This window comes from Camelus bactrianus, chromosome 29 (genome assembly GCF_048773025.1).
Source record: "Camelus bactrianus isolate YW-2024 breed Bactrian camel chromosome 29, ASM4877302v1, whole genome shotgun sequence".
Lineage (NCBI taxonomy): Eukaryota > Metazoa > Chordata > Mammalia > Artiodactyla > Camelidae > Camelus > Camelus bactrianus.
In genome coordinates this window covers 2726921-2743243 of record NC_133567.1, presented here as the reverse complement: position 1 = coordinate 2743243, position 16323 = coordinate 2726921, and the positions used below count along the sequence as shown (strand labels likewise).

General features: G+C 49.5%; 1 protein-coding gene across 1 annotated transcript in view; it reads left to right on the top strand.

Moving 5' to 3' along the window:
- The window catches only part of ST18 (ST18 C2H2C-type zinc finger transcription factor), an 85643-nt gene that overhangs the window by 44112 nt on the left and 25208 nt on the right, over positions 1-16323 (top strand). The window contains exons 9-12 of the mRNA XM_010970701.3: positions 564-668; positions 1568-1761; positions 3942-4150; positions 12336-12581. Coding sequence (XP_010969003.2) covers positions 564-668; positions 1568-1761; positions 3942-4150; positions 12336-12581 — 754 coding nt within the window. The remainder of the gene's footprint in view (positions 1-563; positions 669-1567; positions 1762-3941; positions 4151-12335; positions 12582-16323) is intronic.

The following is a 16323-nucleotide window of genomic DNA, read 5'->3' as shown; positions in this document are numbered from 1 at the left end:
GACGGCAACTAACTTAGAGCACATATGTGCATTTATACATAAATGTATTGTGTACATGTAAATATTTCCATGAACATGCGTATTGTTTTATGTGTGTTATGTATAGATTATGTGGTCATGAGAGACTCAAGCTCACTCATAAACATATTACCTGAAAACCTCATATTCTGTAATCTCCATTTAAACCAAGATGTAAAATTAAGTCCCTAACATTTTGCAAAAGATCCTAAGATCTCGTGGAATTATCGTGCTACATCTAAAGTTGGACAATTGCGGTTGGGTGAACGTATTCTACTTAAATTAGTATAAAGTTTCCAAGTAATTTAGTCATATTTTGATTTTAAATTAGTTTTTTGTTTATCACCTCTGAGACGAGTTTGGGGGACAAATGTTGACGCAGTAGTTTGCAAAACCCTTTGGGATCTTTTCATACGAGAACGGTGCTAAGCGAACTATTAATACGACCTAACATTCGGTGCGTGCCAAGTATGCCGTGAGGTATGTGCCAAAGCAAATTACGTTCTCTTTGTAACTCAAATTCTCCCACTTTTTTTTAAAAACAGTCTTTCTGGTTGTCCAATTGCTGCAGCTGAAAAATTGGCGATGTCCCAGGACAAGAGTCAGCTAGATTCTCCGCAAACCGGGCAGTGTCCTGAGCAGACTCACAGGTAGGGTGTCCCAGGGCGCGTCCAATTCCTGCAGGCGGTGCTCCTACGCAGAGGGTCCCTCACCCACCACATGCCACTCGCCATGGGCTCCCTTGTCCCAGTGCACAGCCGCCAATGTCCACTGGGGAGGCTGGACCCCTTCATCATGCTGTCAGTGAACTACTAGACCCTCCGGAAGTTTACCTTAAAATTCACCTGCAATGCAGAGGTAACATCATGCAGGCGAACATAAAAGATACAAAAGATGCGATGAGATATATTAATCAAAACTCTGGCAATTTAATAGGTAAAATATTGAAATGCTGTTTAAAATAGGACTTAAAGCAGTAAAAAAAAAAAAAAAAAAGATGCAGTCTGGAGGTGGGGGAAAAGGTGAAAAGCCTGGGAAGAAATTCACATTCTGGAATCGAGCTCCTGGTGCCGTCAGGGCCCCGCCAGCACTGCTGAACAGAACATAATGACGTTTCCCCCGTTCGTTACCCCTGTGGCCTCGCCCTGCTGCTCGGATTCACAGTCCCAGCCAGCAGAACGTGCACCCCTTATCGGTGCCCTGAAGACAGTCCAGGACTCTTTCCTCCAAGGCGCTCAGAGAGCTAACAGCGCTGAGCGCCCGCTCCCTGCGGCCCCCGCGGGGGATGCACGGAGGCCCGCACTTCCTCCTTCGCTGACAGGACGCTCAGACACACGCCACGCGGCCTCGCCGCAGCCGCCAGGCCCCCGCGTGTCCCCGGCCCTCCCCCCGCCCCACCCTGCAGTGACCACAACTCCTTCCCACGTGAGAGCGCGTGTCTCTGTGGGCACCGCCGGGCGCGACTGTCCCACCTGCCTTAGCTGCTGCTGCCGGTACGCTCGCCAACACTTCATCCTGTGTCTTTTCAACTCTGCCCCTCCCTCTCCAGGACAAGCTTGGTCAAGCAAATCGAATTCAATTTCCGATCACAAGCCATCACCTCTCCCAGAGCCACCGGGTCAAAAGAGCAAGAGAAGTTTGGAAAAGTACCTTTCGATTATGCCAGTTTCGATGCCCAGGTTTTTGGTAAACGGCCCCTGGTACAAACAGGTCAAGGACGAAAAACACCACCGTTTTCCGAATGTAAGCTTCGAGGGCTAACACGTATTCCCCCCAAAACGCGTCCTGTGTGTGTGTGGGGGGAGGGGGAGGCGCATACTTCACTGTGTGATGTACCCCTTACTGAGAGGAGGGAGCGTGTCGCACAGTGAAATAAAATAGGAGTAACTGTAATGAGTAAATCAGCATTACTGAGTTTACCTGAAGTTACCCCGAACATGGTGAAGAGTCAGTGGATTAATTATTCTACAAATATGGTGCCCTTGTTGAGTTTAAATACGGTAATTCTAAAGAACTTTTAATTCCCATTTAGCCAGAACTGGGATTAATACACCGAAAACTGCAATTGCTACTATAATACAGTGATTTGGATTCATGTTAAAATTACAGAAATTTAATTGGTGAAATATTAGAATACTGCTTAAAATATTACTTACCTCTGCCAAGGAGTTCAGACTGAAGGTGTTAGAAAAAGTGAAAGGCTGGAAAGAAACTCACAATCAAGAATCAAGATTTTACTGGGAAAGAAGAACGTGCGTGGCTGTGTGAACTGTCAGCCCGAGTTTAAGGACCAATACAGAGACGTCCACAACATGGCGCCCTCAGAGCTAGCACGTCCGCACCGACGGCTGTGGTGCCGACGCCGTAGCCCACAAACCCCGGTGTTCTCACTGACACCTTTCCTCGGGCTGTCCAGTCTGTGAATATTCTAACGGAAAGGTGAGAAAGTGAATGCTGGGAACAAACCCAGACATGATGCTGCGTTATCGTGACCTAACTGTACGGATCTCCCAGTTTGAATCCTCCGTAGATTGTGAATTTTTTACCACATTGTACGAACCCGTGGAACGTCTTTGTTCCCAGGTGTGGTTACCTAGACTCAGTGCCCTTAGGAACACCGGGTACTTGCCTCCTCCTGTGATGAGAATCACCTTTTTCAAAGAACTGGAATGCCACATGAAACCTCACGGTGGAGAAGCAGACTTGAAAGGAGCGTGTCCGACAACCAGAAGCACATTATACTCCAAAAGATGTTTCACCTCTTCTTACTAAAAATAGGGGCTAGCCGACACAAATAGCCTCCGACAACCTGTTAGATTCAAGAAGAAAAAATGTTTGCACACAATATTTTGTATCTATCTGCACAAATACAGATGTGTACCTGTATATACACACACATATGGTTTTATTGTGTATACACAAGATAAACATACATCCCTTTTGGTTTAATTCAGGTGAAGCTAGTTAACACGGACATTCTGCACACTCACAGAACGTGGGTATTGATTTAAAAGCAGAAAACGTTCAGTGACATTTTCATATTTTTACAACTACAGGAATAACATCTGGTAATGTTTTAAACTATTTTAAGAAAATAATGATTAAATATTTAAACTAAATGCTATTTACAGTCAAATAGCTAAACGCTTTTCTGTTAGCCCACATTAAATCTTGGGTGTGTCTCCTGGGCCCTGAGTGATGTTTACAAACACCCGGAGTGAAGAATGCACGTTCAATTCCCTCTCTCAGCAATGCCTTGGCGCCCACAACAGGCGCGGAAAGCAGGACTCAGCCTTGACAGCTCAGTTGCCTTTGGGTTCACCTTGAGAACACGTGCTCCGCCCTGTACCTGAGCATGAAAATGCCAGCTTGCTAAAGATGTTCCAGCTACTTAGATCCACCGAATTGGGTGAAGAACAACACCCAGGGATTTAAGCACAAAACAAACTTGTGTACCAAATAGCAAAAATGTATAAATTGCTACTGTGAAAACAAATATTGAAAGGATGCTTTTCTGCTGGAACTGCTGGTCCTCGCACACCGTTTGCAGATGTACAAGCCTCAAGCCTCTCTAGCCCCTGATCGGTTTTGCCAGCGTGTTTTTGTAATCTACAGTTTTTGCTACCAATACTGCCAGTGCACCTGTCTGGTAACATTAGTTACGGAGGTTTTGTCATAAGAAGTGTAAATACAAAAAAATATTAAGAGAATAGGCATTCTTTCCCAGCAATCACATCATTTGATCTATGACCTTCTGTGAAAACCAGTCTGAATAACCTTCATTTAATGTACTCATGGATAATGGAGCGGGTTTTAATTTATTCTTCACATATTTTAATGCAAGAAGTTATATCTTTAAAACAAATCTGTTTAATGACTACATCCATGTCCATGCAATTGCTAATCAAATCTCTCTTCAACAGTGAAGCATTTTTCCAATGCAGGGAAATTTCCTAATCGACTGCCTAGTGCAGGCGCCCACACACAGAGTCCACGGCATGCCAGCTCATATAACTACGGTCAGCGCGGGGAAGACACCCACGTGGCAGCAGCTGCCATCCTGAACCTCTCCACCCGCTGCAGGGAGGCCGCAGACATCCTCTCCAGCAAACCACAGGGTCTGCATGCCAAGGTAGGCTGGTCCAAGAGCCCGGAGGGTGGGCCAGAGACTGAACTGGGAGAGTAAACTGCCTTTCATGATCCTAGCCATGCGTGCCACCCCCCCACACGCCCCCCACCCCCCTTATCTTGGGAAGAGACTCAGAAAAAGGCAGACAGGGATGAGTGTGGTGGATTTGGGGAGAGGGGGAGAGTGGCTGTGCTGCAGGCTGTGTGTGCACCCAGGCTGGGGGAGAGGTGGTGATGGAGGCTGGCTGGGAACGTTGATAGAGCCCAGACCTCTTTCTGTGTTGGGGACGTAGGCGCAGGAGGACAGAGGGTTGTCACTGGAATCAATCTGAACAACGGAAGCCGTTCACTGTCTTTGAGTCTAAGATGGTAGGACACGTCCAAGTCAACAGCAGTGTGTAAAATGTTGGCAAAATCCATGAAATGTCATTATTGTGCACATTGCTACTGTATCCCGTAAGGTGGTCCGTGTTGCTGTAGCCTTCTCGAAGGATGCATTGTAAAACCAGGTATGTTCAATCAACAAGAGATGACTCATGGGGGGGTCTTGAGAACTCAAGGCCCAAATTGAAATCCAGAAATCTGTTCTGTGAAGTGTATGAAGACCCCCCACTTTCGGGAGCTCATGAAATTCATCACGTTTCTCTAATAACCTCTCCTTCCCGACTAACACTGAGAAGGTGACATCGTGTTGACGACACCTTGATGGAAATAAAACCAAAGATCCTTTGTCCTTGCTGGTTGAGGAGGGGGCTGTCATGTTTCCGAGTAACTCTGACCCTCAGGGGGAGTGTGAGAGCCTCCTGCAGTCAGCTGGCGCTGGGAACGCAGGGCTACACGGAGGGCTGTTAAAAGCAATTGTTTTCCTACCTAGATGGCTGGAGCCAGCTGAAATAGAGAGCCAGGCTTATTTGGAGAAGAAATTTTCCCCTCCCTTTCGGGGACGAGCCTCTGGGTGAAACTCTAACCTGAAACTCAGCGAGCACAGGCTCCTGCCCCCACCGTCTAAGCACAGCCCGTTCCTGGGGTGGTCAGCTGCTCACCTGTGCTGTGCCAGGCCTTCGGGACAGCAGGGACCGCAGGGGCATCGAGCATTTGACAGAAGAATCAGAATTAGCTTCTGGACAAATCTGAGCCAAGTAAACCCCAGGAAGAGTTGGTGGCCAAAAACCACTCAAAAACAATTTTTAAACCAATGAGGTTCTTAAAACAAAGAAAAACACATTGCCTAAAAAATATAAAGAAACTGCCAAGCTGGCCAAAATCACAGGAATTCAATCACAGAAATTACTTGCATAAACGAATGTTGTAGGGTCCTTTAATATGGAACTTTGGTGATTTTCAAATTCATTTTTAAAAACCTGAGTGAATTTCTCTTTTCTAAAGGGATGTTCTAATATGCAGTGAGTTGAAGAAATACTGAGCTATCTTCTTTCTTGGTGCTTTATTGTTTGTTTGTTTAGGCTGTTCCCCTAAGAATAAAAGTGCCAGTGTGATGATGATTAATGCCACTTAAATTACTTGAGGAAATGGTTGTGAAATGGAGGCTTTCCGTCTGCATGGGTAGATACTTTTTAGTGTCTCAGAATTCTGCCTCTAATCTTTACCTTCTCCACGTCCTATTAATCGCTGAAGCCAAACAGAGACTCAAATGAAGAAAAGATGTTCTTCTCTTTTTAAAATGCATTTCTGTTCGGAAAAGCGACTTAAACCAGCACATTTCAAAAATTCAAACAGCGGACTTGCTGTGTGTACTTCAGCTCCTCTTGGGAGCGCCCCAGGTGAAGGGGTTGCTCTGTGGAGCAGACACGCCCACCCTCGGGGACAGGAACCCCTCTGCTCATCTCAGCCTCCAAAGAGCCAACAGGTTGCCCCGGCAGGAGCCACACCGCTGACGTGGCGGCGAGCGTGGAGGAGACAGCACACCTGCGACCGGCTTTTAGGAGAAGTCGGCGATGCCAGCAGTTTCAAAAATCGTTTTCCCGCAAGAATTGTGTCCTTGGACATGGTGGTTGTTGAAATAGGCTCCCTCTGGCAGCCAGGAAAGCCACTTTGTATGGAGCCCTCTTCCAGACGCACATTTGCACACAACTGCCACAATTTGTGAAATTCTCGCCCGGTTGGATCCTATTTTCTGAATTTAAAAAAGAAACTCATAAATTCCTGAAACCACAAAAAAAGTAATTATTGTGCAGGAAAAAAAAAGAGAGAGAGAAAGCCAAAGTAATTAACCCCGGAAAGCGGGCTCTGATCAAACAGTGCCCGGTGACAGCCAGGCCTGTCGCCCCGTTGGCCTCTGCTCTGTGGCCTTTCCTCAATGTGGGAGTAGGTGTACACACGCTTCCTGTCCACGCAGAATCCTAGCCTGATCCTCTCTCCACCAGGATTTGGTGGTTCCCCGTGGCCGGCTGTTAATGTGTTTATTTCGGCTACCCAAACCCATAGGTCTCTCAGGTTCCCTGTTTAGAAAGAAAGATGCAGAGATAACTGACGTTCCCCTACTCTTGTCTTCTAGAGCTGAGCGTAGAAGCATTTTTGATGGGCTAGGTGGCAGGTGCACTCAGCTGTCCCAGCCCTAGCGCTGCAGGTGCTTGGCTGCCCAAGCCACAGGTTAGAGCCCATCAGAGACCCTGCCTTCAGGGAGCTTGCAGACACGGCGGATGAAGGAAGGGCCATTCTGGGTGGAGAGCTGGGTCTCCAGAGGTGACCGGCCTCGGGAGGTGCGTGGGGGGCTTTGCAGGGACCTTGGTCAGGTCTCGGACGGGGAGGGCTTCTTGCTTTCCTTCCCTCCATCCGGTCCCTTCTTTTACTCAATGAGCTTCTCTGAAGCTGCTTCAAGAGCCCAGTGAGAGAACAAATAACAGACCATGCTGTCATGCGTGGGCATGATACTGTTAAAGTCAAGCTGGAGGACGCTTGCCTTGAAATTACCTTTATACTCACTTGTCAGGACAAATGCAGATTTTTTTTCATGCTGTGGGCAAGCTCACATCTGACTCCACGTTTAGGGGGAGACCTGAATTCATGATTTGCAAAATTCTGCTCTTATGGAAGGTAAGGGGGCAGAGGCTGACCTTAGAGAGGCAAGAGAACTTCTTCTAAAAACAATGAAGGATGGCACAGATGTTCCAAAGTCTCTTCTTCTGAAGTTTCTCAGCCTGAGCATCTGTCTGCCCAACACTCAGACTTTCCTCCGTCGCCCGTCCCCAACGCTGTGCTGAGATCCCAGAGCTAACATCACCCATCACTGCCCAGACTCCAGTCCACTAGGTCCTGAAAGCAGAGCTTAGGAGGAATTCTTTGTTAAACTCCAATCCAGCACGTACACAACGCTCCTATACCATCTAAATTGCCTGTGTGTGTTCTAAGTATCTCCCCGAGGAACCGAGTCAGGAGGAGAAGTTAGCAATAGCAGTGCTCGGCAGAGGTCGTCGTGGTTAAGGGAACGCTCGCGTGAAGGAGTCCTCCATGATACTGGCACTGTCCTTGGTCCTGAGATTTGTATAATGTCCTTCATCCCCATTTGGAATTACTAGGAGTTTACAAAACATACGTGGACCACAGCTTCAAACCTTCTCCCTTTAGTCCAGCTCCTGAGGTGAGCTCAGGGCTGTGCAGAAACGGGCAGCCCAGAGGAGTGAGCTCTGGGCTTCGCCGCGGTCTCTGAGCCCCGAGCTCCGTGACTTCCCAGCTTTCCTCCTCCTCCTCTCGTCCCCGGAGGTGGGAACACGCATACAGTCTATCTTTATCCTGATCGCTGCTGCTTGCCAAGCGTTCTGTTGTTTGTTTTGGTGTTTTCCCCACCTGTTTAGACAAAGTGGCATATGCGCAGTGTGCCTTAAAAGAAAACAAAAAATTGACACTTGCTTGAAATGTTTAAAGTTCAAAGTCTGTTTTGTGCTTGAACAAGGCCTAGAAACAACAGGGTATCACGTTGCCAGTCCCGCTGCCTGATGGCAATAGCCTGGCGGCTGGGTGCGGGGGTGGGGTCAGGACCCAGAAGAAGCCTTTTTCAGTAACCTGTGCGTGAAGTCAGAGTATGCTATAGACTCAGAATGAAATGTTCCGAGAGCCTCGAGTCAGGGTCTCAGGGAACCGGCTGGCCTGTGTGTGGGGGAAGCTGCCTCTTGACCTCCACGTGGAACAGCGCGGGGAGGCCTCCCTCTTGGTGTTGAAAAGCCCAGTTAAACGATTATTATTACGATCATCATCCTTATTATTTATTAGTTGTAGTTTATCCAACAGCTACTATGTGCCAGACACTGTAAGTCAGGACTTTGTCCATCTTAATCCTTTCTAATCCTTCTAGGAACTCTGTAAAGCAGGTATTGTTGTCCCATTTGGCGGGTGAAGAAACAGTAGTGTGGAGAGATTCCATAATTGGCTCTTGGAGCTGTCAAAGCTCAAATTTGAATTCACGCCTGTCCAACTTCTGATCTTCTTGAAGGTTTTATCCCTGCGTGGTAGACAGACTGCAAGCTTCCCTAAGCGTTGTCACTGACTATGATTCCAAGCCCCAGGCAGAAGTTTTGGGGAAACGGTTGTCAATTGAATAGCATACCTTGTATCCGTCACTTCCTTCTCTGAGTTCCATCACTGGCTTTGTATTGAGTACGTCTCACGAGTTTATACTGTTAATGGTTTTCATATTCAATTAGTAAGAATAAGATGTTTTCAGTTCATTTGCTCATTATTTAATACCCTGCCTCCTGGAAAACATATTTCAGAGGGCTTCCGATACCAAAGAGATACCCCCTCACCCCCAACAAAGCCCCCTGAAGTAGGAACAGAGGAGCAGGAGCGGAGAGACAGAAGCCGGGGGCTGGCCCCAGCAGACGACAGAAGCCGGGGGCTGGCCCCAGCAGACGCCGGGCTGAGGGGCCGTGCTCCTGCACCCGTCTCAGCCGGGTCGCAAGGCGAGGTGCAGGCGGCCGTATTAACAGAAAACTTATCAAATGAGGAAAACAAGGCTACCAATGTTCCATCAATGTCTTGAGAGTTAATACTTTTCATAATCAGACTATTTACAGTAAAATTATAATTTTGCTGCTTTTTTTTTTACTTGATCACCATCTTTGAATGTAAGATAATTTCAATCGTTGTAACAAGATAATGTTATCATTTGATGGCAAAATATGGGCAGAAAACAGCCGACGGCCTGTCCTCTGAATACAAATCCAAGAATTTCTGTTTTCCCTTTTGCTTCTCTTCAGAAAGCAAATTTCTACCCATAAGCGTAGCTAGGATGCCAGGCCGTCTCCTGCTTCCAGTGGTAAAAGGCTTTTCCCTGTGGCAGCAAAGTCCTCTTAATCATCCTTTTTATCCTTTTACTGGTCACATAATGTGCCTTTACATAGACGCAGTGTGATTTCATTAATCCTTTCTCTGTTAGCAGACATCCGAGTTGCTTCTTCTCTTACAGATAAGGATGATAACGAATAATCATCTCAACTCCAGTTCAGTAATAATTTATAATTACATCATCTATAGTGGTGTCATTTATAGTCATAATTTACATAATAATAATGAAAATTCAGTCTATTTCACTAAAAATCTCCGACAGGCATGAAACAAGCTCCTTGAAGGCAGGAACATGATAGTTTTCGATTTTCTTTTCCCCAAAACATAGTGGCTTGAAAGTATTCCGTGCTTTCTTGATGACTCGCAGATAAACGCACCACAGGCAGCGTCAGTGACTCAACCGGTGGTTGCTGATGTCGCTCCCAGGCTGGAAAGTACGTGAACAGTGCTGAACCCGAGCCCAGCCTCAAAGCCCCGAACACGTGACTGATGGACGTAAGGGCCTGAAGCAGTGCTTTGAAAACGAGCTTATTAGGGGTCAGGGTAGGGGGGCCCCGCCCCCCTGCAGCCCCTCCCACCCCCTCTGCATCCTGATTGTCCTGCCATTTGGAGTTCCAGGCACAGAGAGGAAGGGTGTCTGTTGATACTGCGCTGAGTAAAATCCGTGCAGTAAACGTGCGATCCATCCTTGACGGGCAGAGAGGGGCTCTTCTCTGGTGCCGTGCGTAATTGTCAGTTGCATCTGCGAGCTCACTTAAAGCCCATCTGTGCCCGCCCGGCCGCCTGGCCCCCCCAGTCCAGTCAGGTGCTCAGAGCAGCCGGCTGGCTGGGGCGCGGGGCACAGGAAAGCTCCTCTTTAAACATTAGGAGTGATTTTTCCCCCAATTAGCCCGTGATTGCTCAAGATGTGCAACCATCACAGCTCTGAGAATCCCTAATTTTTTAATTGAGTCATCGGAAGATCTTTTTCCTGTAAAAACTAAAATATATATTCGTGTTGTCTTGGAATAGTGGGGTTGTTTTTTTTTTTTTTTTTCAGTGAGCTCGAATCTGCACTATTTATGGGTTTTGCACTATAAAACGCTGCAACCCAGTCACGTGGTTGCTTTTTCCTAAGCCATCTGTCACAGAGGTCTGGAATTTTATGTGAATGTTGGTTGTGCAGTCTTAACCCAAGTTTTTAATTTTTTTTATGAAAAATGTCAGCAACTACAATATTTAGCATTTTACTATACATTGGCCATTAAACTTGATTGCGCTAGTCTGTTTCATGGCGATAGTTACATACCAGCTCTGAAGCCAAAAGTTGTTTTGATGTGCTTGTGGCCGACTTCATTGTCGTATCCTGGGGAGCGCGCAGCACCGACAGGGTTAATATCTTGGATTTTTGTAACTAAGGTTTGTTAAAGCTGGTATAAAAATGTATTTGATATTATACAGATGGCCTAAGATGCTGTGGTTACTGAGTTATTATCCCGGATCAGCTGTACTGTGAAATTCAGGGCTTAAAACTATCACAGGAGATTAAACTACTTACTAAAAAGGACACAAAGACGTGGCCAAAGCACCTTAGCACAAATGTATTAGGAGTGTATTTGCCTCCCACAAATAAAATAAAGCCTGCCTGCCTCGTGGGCCGGGAGACTGAGAACGGGGACTTTGCAGGCAAAACAAGCAAACTGAAGGGATGGGTTTTTTGTTGTTGTTCTTAAATTCAGGCACCAGCTACCTGGGTCACGCTCGGTGGGAACTGTTAAAGACAGGATGGGGGCAGAGTGTAGATGGGTGTTAAACTGAACCCCTGGGAAGTAATGGTTAAGGGGTCTCACTAACCTTCAGAGGAGACTCTTGCTTTGTGGCCAAAAGGGAAAAAGAGTAGAGACGTTGTCCAGAAGTTAACTGTGAATTGACGGATGATGGTGAAAATTCCAGAAAGGTATTCATTTGACCCACTTAGGAGAGTGACAAGCTGGTTCTCCCCGCGTCCCGGGAGTTACTGCCTGGCAGCGTCCCCGACTCGGGCCAGCGGAAGCCATCCTCCAGCATGTGACCTGTGGAAGGTCCAGGGCACATGGGGACTTTGTTGGCACTTGGACCTTAAAAACCAAATGAAGCTTAGCCAAAGGTCTCTCTCCCGAGGAGAACTGTGTTGAGGTGGAATTAGAGTCTCATACGAAGTAGCCGGAAAATAATCACTTTTATTCAGAAGTTTTCGCTGTAGAACCCCCACCCACCCCCCACAGTCACACTGGCAGCTGCTCCCTTACGGCCCCGGGGGAACCACGGTTTGCACTGTCTGCTTCCCTCAACCCACCCCCCGCAAGTCAAGCTTTTCTGGTTCAAGTCACCCAGGCAGGGTCAAATGTCCCTGTCGCAGGAACCTACCTTTCCAATAAAAACTCTCTTCCAGCTGGTTATTTTTGTGTGTTTTTCACGTCAGAATCACATTGTGATGGAGGGGGAGGAGCATTGTGCCTCTTTGTAAACTCAAGTGTTGAAGCTTTAAAGGACAGATTGAGAGCGACAATTCTGCAAACTAGAAAGACTGAAAGCTAAACTTGAAACACACACACACACACACACACACACACACACACAAAATCAACAGAGATAAAACAGGTTTAACCAGTACGTTCAGTATTTGGACCATCTTATTTACATCAGGCTTACCTTTGTTTAAACCCAGAAACACGAAGCTCACTAATGGGGCTGCTTTTAAAAGTCTGCCTAAGAATTGAACATTAACCAAAGCAAATCAGAAAGCTAGATTTAAAATCAGATATACTTACATAAAAGCTTGCGTCTAAAATTATCCCTTAAAAGCCCCACATGGCCAGGCTACCACTGCAAACTGCTTAAATGTTTTTCTGTTTCCTGTTGCGTACCAGGGAGCCGAGATAGAAGTGGACGAAAATGGCACGTTGGACTTGAGCATGAAAAAAAGCCGAATCCTGGACAAGGCTGTGCCCCTAACTGCCACCAACACTTCTGTTCCAACCCCTTCCTCCTCCCCGTTCAAAACAAGCAGCATTTTGGTCAATGCCGCCTTCTACCAGGCCCTCTGTGACCAGGAGGGCTGGGACATGCCTGTCAACTACAGCAAGGCGCATGGGAAGACAGAGGAGGAAAAAGAGGTATTGTTGCAACACGTCTGTCCCTGAGTGTAGGACCGCGCGTGGGGGGCGAGGAGGTCATCTCTTCCTCCTGCACGGTTCCTCGCATCCCGTTTAGAGAACACGTAGTTCTGGGCCTTGTTTCCAGATGTGGTAAGGTGACAATTTTAAATTTCAGGAGAAATTCATAACTGACTCCAGCTCCCCCATCACTTGCCCAAAACCCCGTGTCACTCCAGTGCGTTTTATCCCCATCGTGGCTGCAGCTGTGTGCCCTGTGTGAGCGTGGGGTCCCCGTCCCCCCAGACGCCGCAGCCTGTGTGTCACTCAGCACCGAGACACCAGCCTGCTTGTTCTCTCTGCACCAGGGGCTAGAAGACAAGACAAACCAGGGACAAGGCAGAATCTCATCAGAGTCCCTCCCTTGGTTTCTTGGAGGGACGTGTTTGGCACCCCCCGTGCAGAGCCACGGTCTGGGGACGGGCTGTGGGCGTCGGGCGTCTCGGCGGCATCAACCCGAGGGCCAGAGAGGCGCATTTGCCGACTGGGTTTTCTTTGGAGATGGTTTCACCCCGCTGAAAGCCAGGCTTGGTGGCCGTGCAGAAATCCGTCAGCCTCCATCTCCTAGTTTGAGCCCCCTGGCTGGGTCTGATCGGCGGAACTTAACGTCACGCCAAAGAATTCATGGCCAGACCTTTCACTGTTTAGACTCTGTTTTGCAGATGTGACCCCAAGTATTACAGGATTGCTGTTTTGCTGTTTGTCAGGAGAGTGGTTTGTACGTGCCATTGACACGTTGAAGAGCTGAAATGGACATTTGGAAGTGTGCGTTGTCGCCCTTTTCAGCTTCGGGAAGTTCAGAGACTTTGAGGGGAGACTGACTGGGTTTCAGCAAACACTTTCACATCTCAGGGCAGGAGTCAATGTAAGCAGCAGTGACCACAAGCCTGGGTTGTTTCTGGTTCCCCTTCCTTCCTTCCCTCCTCCCCTCCCTCCCTGGCTCCCTCCTGCCCCGCATCCTCCCGGCATCGCTGCCTCCAGGCCTTCAGTCGGTCCGGAGGTGCTGCGCCACCCGGGACACGCGTGCGCAGTCGGCTAGGACGACTGACGTGTAACCATGCGACAGACAGGAGCCCAGCAGGAGCACAGAGGAGACGGGCAGGGTTGCTCTGGGACGAGCCCCTGGAGGAGCCCCAGGACCCCAGGCAGTCACCGCGTCACCACCAGCCACGCCCTCACGGGGAAGGGCCGGGGACTCCCCCACGGCAGTTCCCGGTTGGATTCTGCCATGCTGGTCTCAGTCGTTTTCATCCTGCTTGGCTTTTTTAATTCACCCAAAGTGCTTGGGGATGGCCTTAGTAATCCTAACACTGTTTTAGGAGAACTGTTTCTCAAAGTCATATATGTTGACTCTAGAAAATTTAAAACTGACTCCTGCAAAGTGTAAGAAGCCAGTTCACCTTAGGTGGTGATGGTGAGTGGTCAAATGTGGGTCCCTTCCCTCTGCCACCTCCCCTACCGTTTCTGGTTTGTGCAAAGCTGCGGAGTTTACCCGGAACTTCTGTCACTGCAGAACCCAGAAATCCCACTCTGCTCACTGGTCTAGGTGGAGCGAAGGAGGCGGAGGGGCTGTCGGGGGGACACAGCCCAGGGTGAGACCCAGATGGTTGATCCCGTCCACCCCATGCAAGTCAGCTCTCGAGACGGGGGACACCCCTGGTCCACCAGACCCTCGGTCGCTGACCAGATCGCAGCCTCTTCCACTCCCCACGGGGGGGCCTAATCCCAGTTACGAGACCTGGAGGTGGGGGTTCAGTCTCAGTCACGCCGCACAGAGGACAGCGCCTTGTAGCGACCGTGTCCCTGTTCTTGGGTGCATCCTGCTGGGATGACACCGCCGTGGGGTGCGGTCTCAGCACCACATGCAGGGGCTGAGGCTTTCTGTCCTCGGCCTTGTGACCTTGCTGTACACAGACCAAGGTCCACATTCACCAGAAACCTCCCTCCTGCTCATACAGTAGGTGTCCGGGCCAGTCCTGAGCAGTAGCCAAGCACAGCGGGTCCTCCTTCCCCTGCGGGGCCTCTTGTGTCCTTTGACGCGGGTTGTCACTTTGGGCAGCAGCGTCAGTGGGGTGTCCCTCACATTCCCGGAGGCTCCTGCTGTTGGGGGTCTCGTAAGTACGCCAGGGAGCTCCTCGGCTGCCCTCCTGATCGCTCAGACGGCCGGAAAATGAGGTCCCGCAGCAGGCACTCTGCTTGTTCCCAATCTCCTGTTTGGCATAATTCCAAAGAGTCTGGATGCACTGTGGCAGCTTTCGGGATCCCACTGGAGTACGTCTGCATCTGAAGCTCCCGTCCCTGGGACAGTGTCTGCTCTCCCAGCAAATCCACGGGAAGGCTGGGTTTGTTTAGATCAGAGTTCTGCTCTTTTCCAAGCGACTCACTCACTTCCAGCTGACAGGGCAGGCTCTCCCCGTGACCATCTGCCCCCGAAGTCTCCTGGCAGCTGGAACTGAGACGTGACGCGGAGATTCAGTGTCACTGGGAGTAACAGAGAGGACTTCGGAGACACCGAGTGAGCTCCTAGGGCACGCTGCTGCCCTGGGTCTGAGCCGACAGAACACTTCCGAGCTGAGTGCCTGTTGTCACGGTCTGGACGCGGGTGGGTCACTGCTGGGGAGGCCGTGCTGACCGGGACGCACTGTGCTGCTGCCGAGTCTCTCAGCCCCCGACGGCTTCTCACCCGCGTCCTCTGTTGCCGCGTCCGTGCAGGGTGACTTCCCCGTAGAGAGTATTTTCACATTCTGTTCTGAGTCTTGAAATGAGAAATGTGATACCTGATAGTGGATCTTTTGAAAAAGCAGGTTATATCCAGTGTTCTCGCTGGGAAGGCAGCAGGGGGCTGCGCGCCCAGCAGGAGTAAAGCTTACGGATCCCTTTCTGCGGGGACTCCTCACCTAACAGTTCGGAAGAGCAAGGCTGTTATCAAAGATCTTGGGGGGGCGCCTGAAGTTCGGCGAGGCGCGGTGGCTGTTCTGGGCCACACGGAAGCTAGGCGGTGGGAAGACGCAGAGCCAGGGGAGAGCAGCACGCGAAGCGCAGGGACAGCTGCAGGTGTCGAGGAGAAGCAGGAAGGAGGGACGGAAGAGAGTGATGGAGAAACAGGGCATGGCCATCTGTGTGTGTGAGGCCACCATGGGCTCCGTGCTGCCCAGGACAGCAGGACCAGAGTCCCCAGAGCGCAGTTACAGGACGTGACCACAGGCTGGGGACCAGGAGGGCCCTTGTTGTCATTCCTGGTGGGCTCTGTGGAGACACTGTGCGTGTCCTGGGCAGCGCTGTGAGCGTGGTCGGCTCCTAGTCCCCGCCAACCCATCCTTCCTGCCCCGACCCCCACCCCACCCCCACTCCCCACCCCCCACTCCCTACCCCACTCCACCCCCACTCCCCATCCCCCATGCCCCCTACCCCCGTCTCCCCACCCCACCTCCCAACCCCCAACTCCCTACCCCACCCCCCAACTCCACCCCACCCCCAGTTCCCCACCCCCCCCCCACAGGACACACGCCTGTACCCACAACCAGAAACTGGGCAAGTATTTCTAATTCATCGTTATCTATTTCATATGCACAACAGTTGCTTAATTTGGGTGGTAATTTTCAGAAAATATTGTCTGTCTCTCTCAGTGAAATAGCCTGTCCAGATGCCCCCTAAAAAAAAGTCCTGAATCTGGAAAAATCTCAAAATTCTCTAAAGGAAAGTG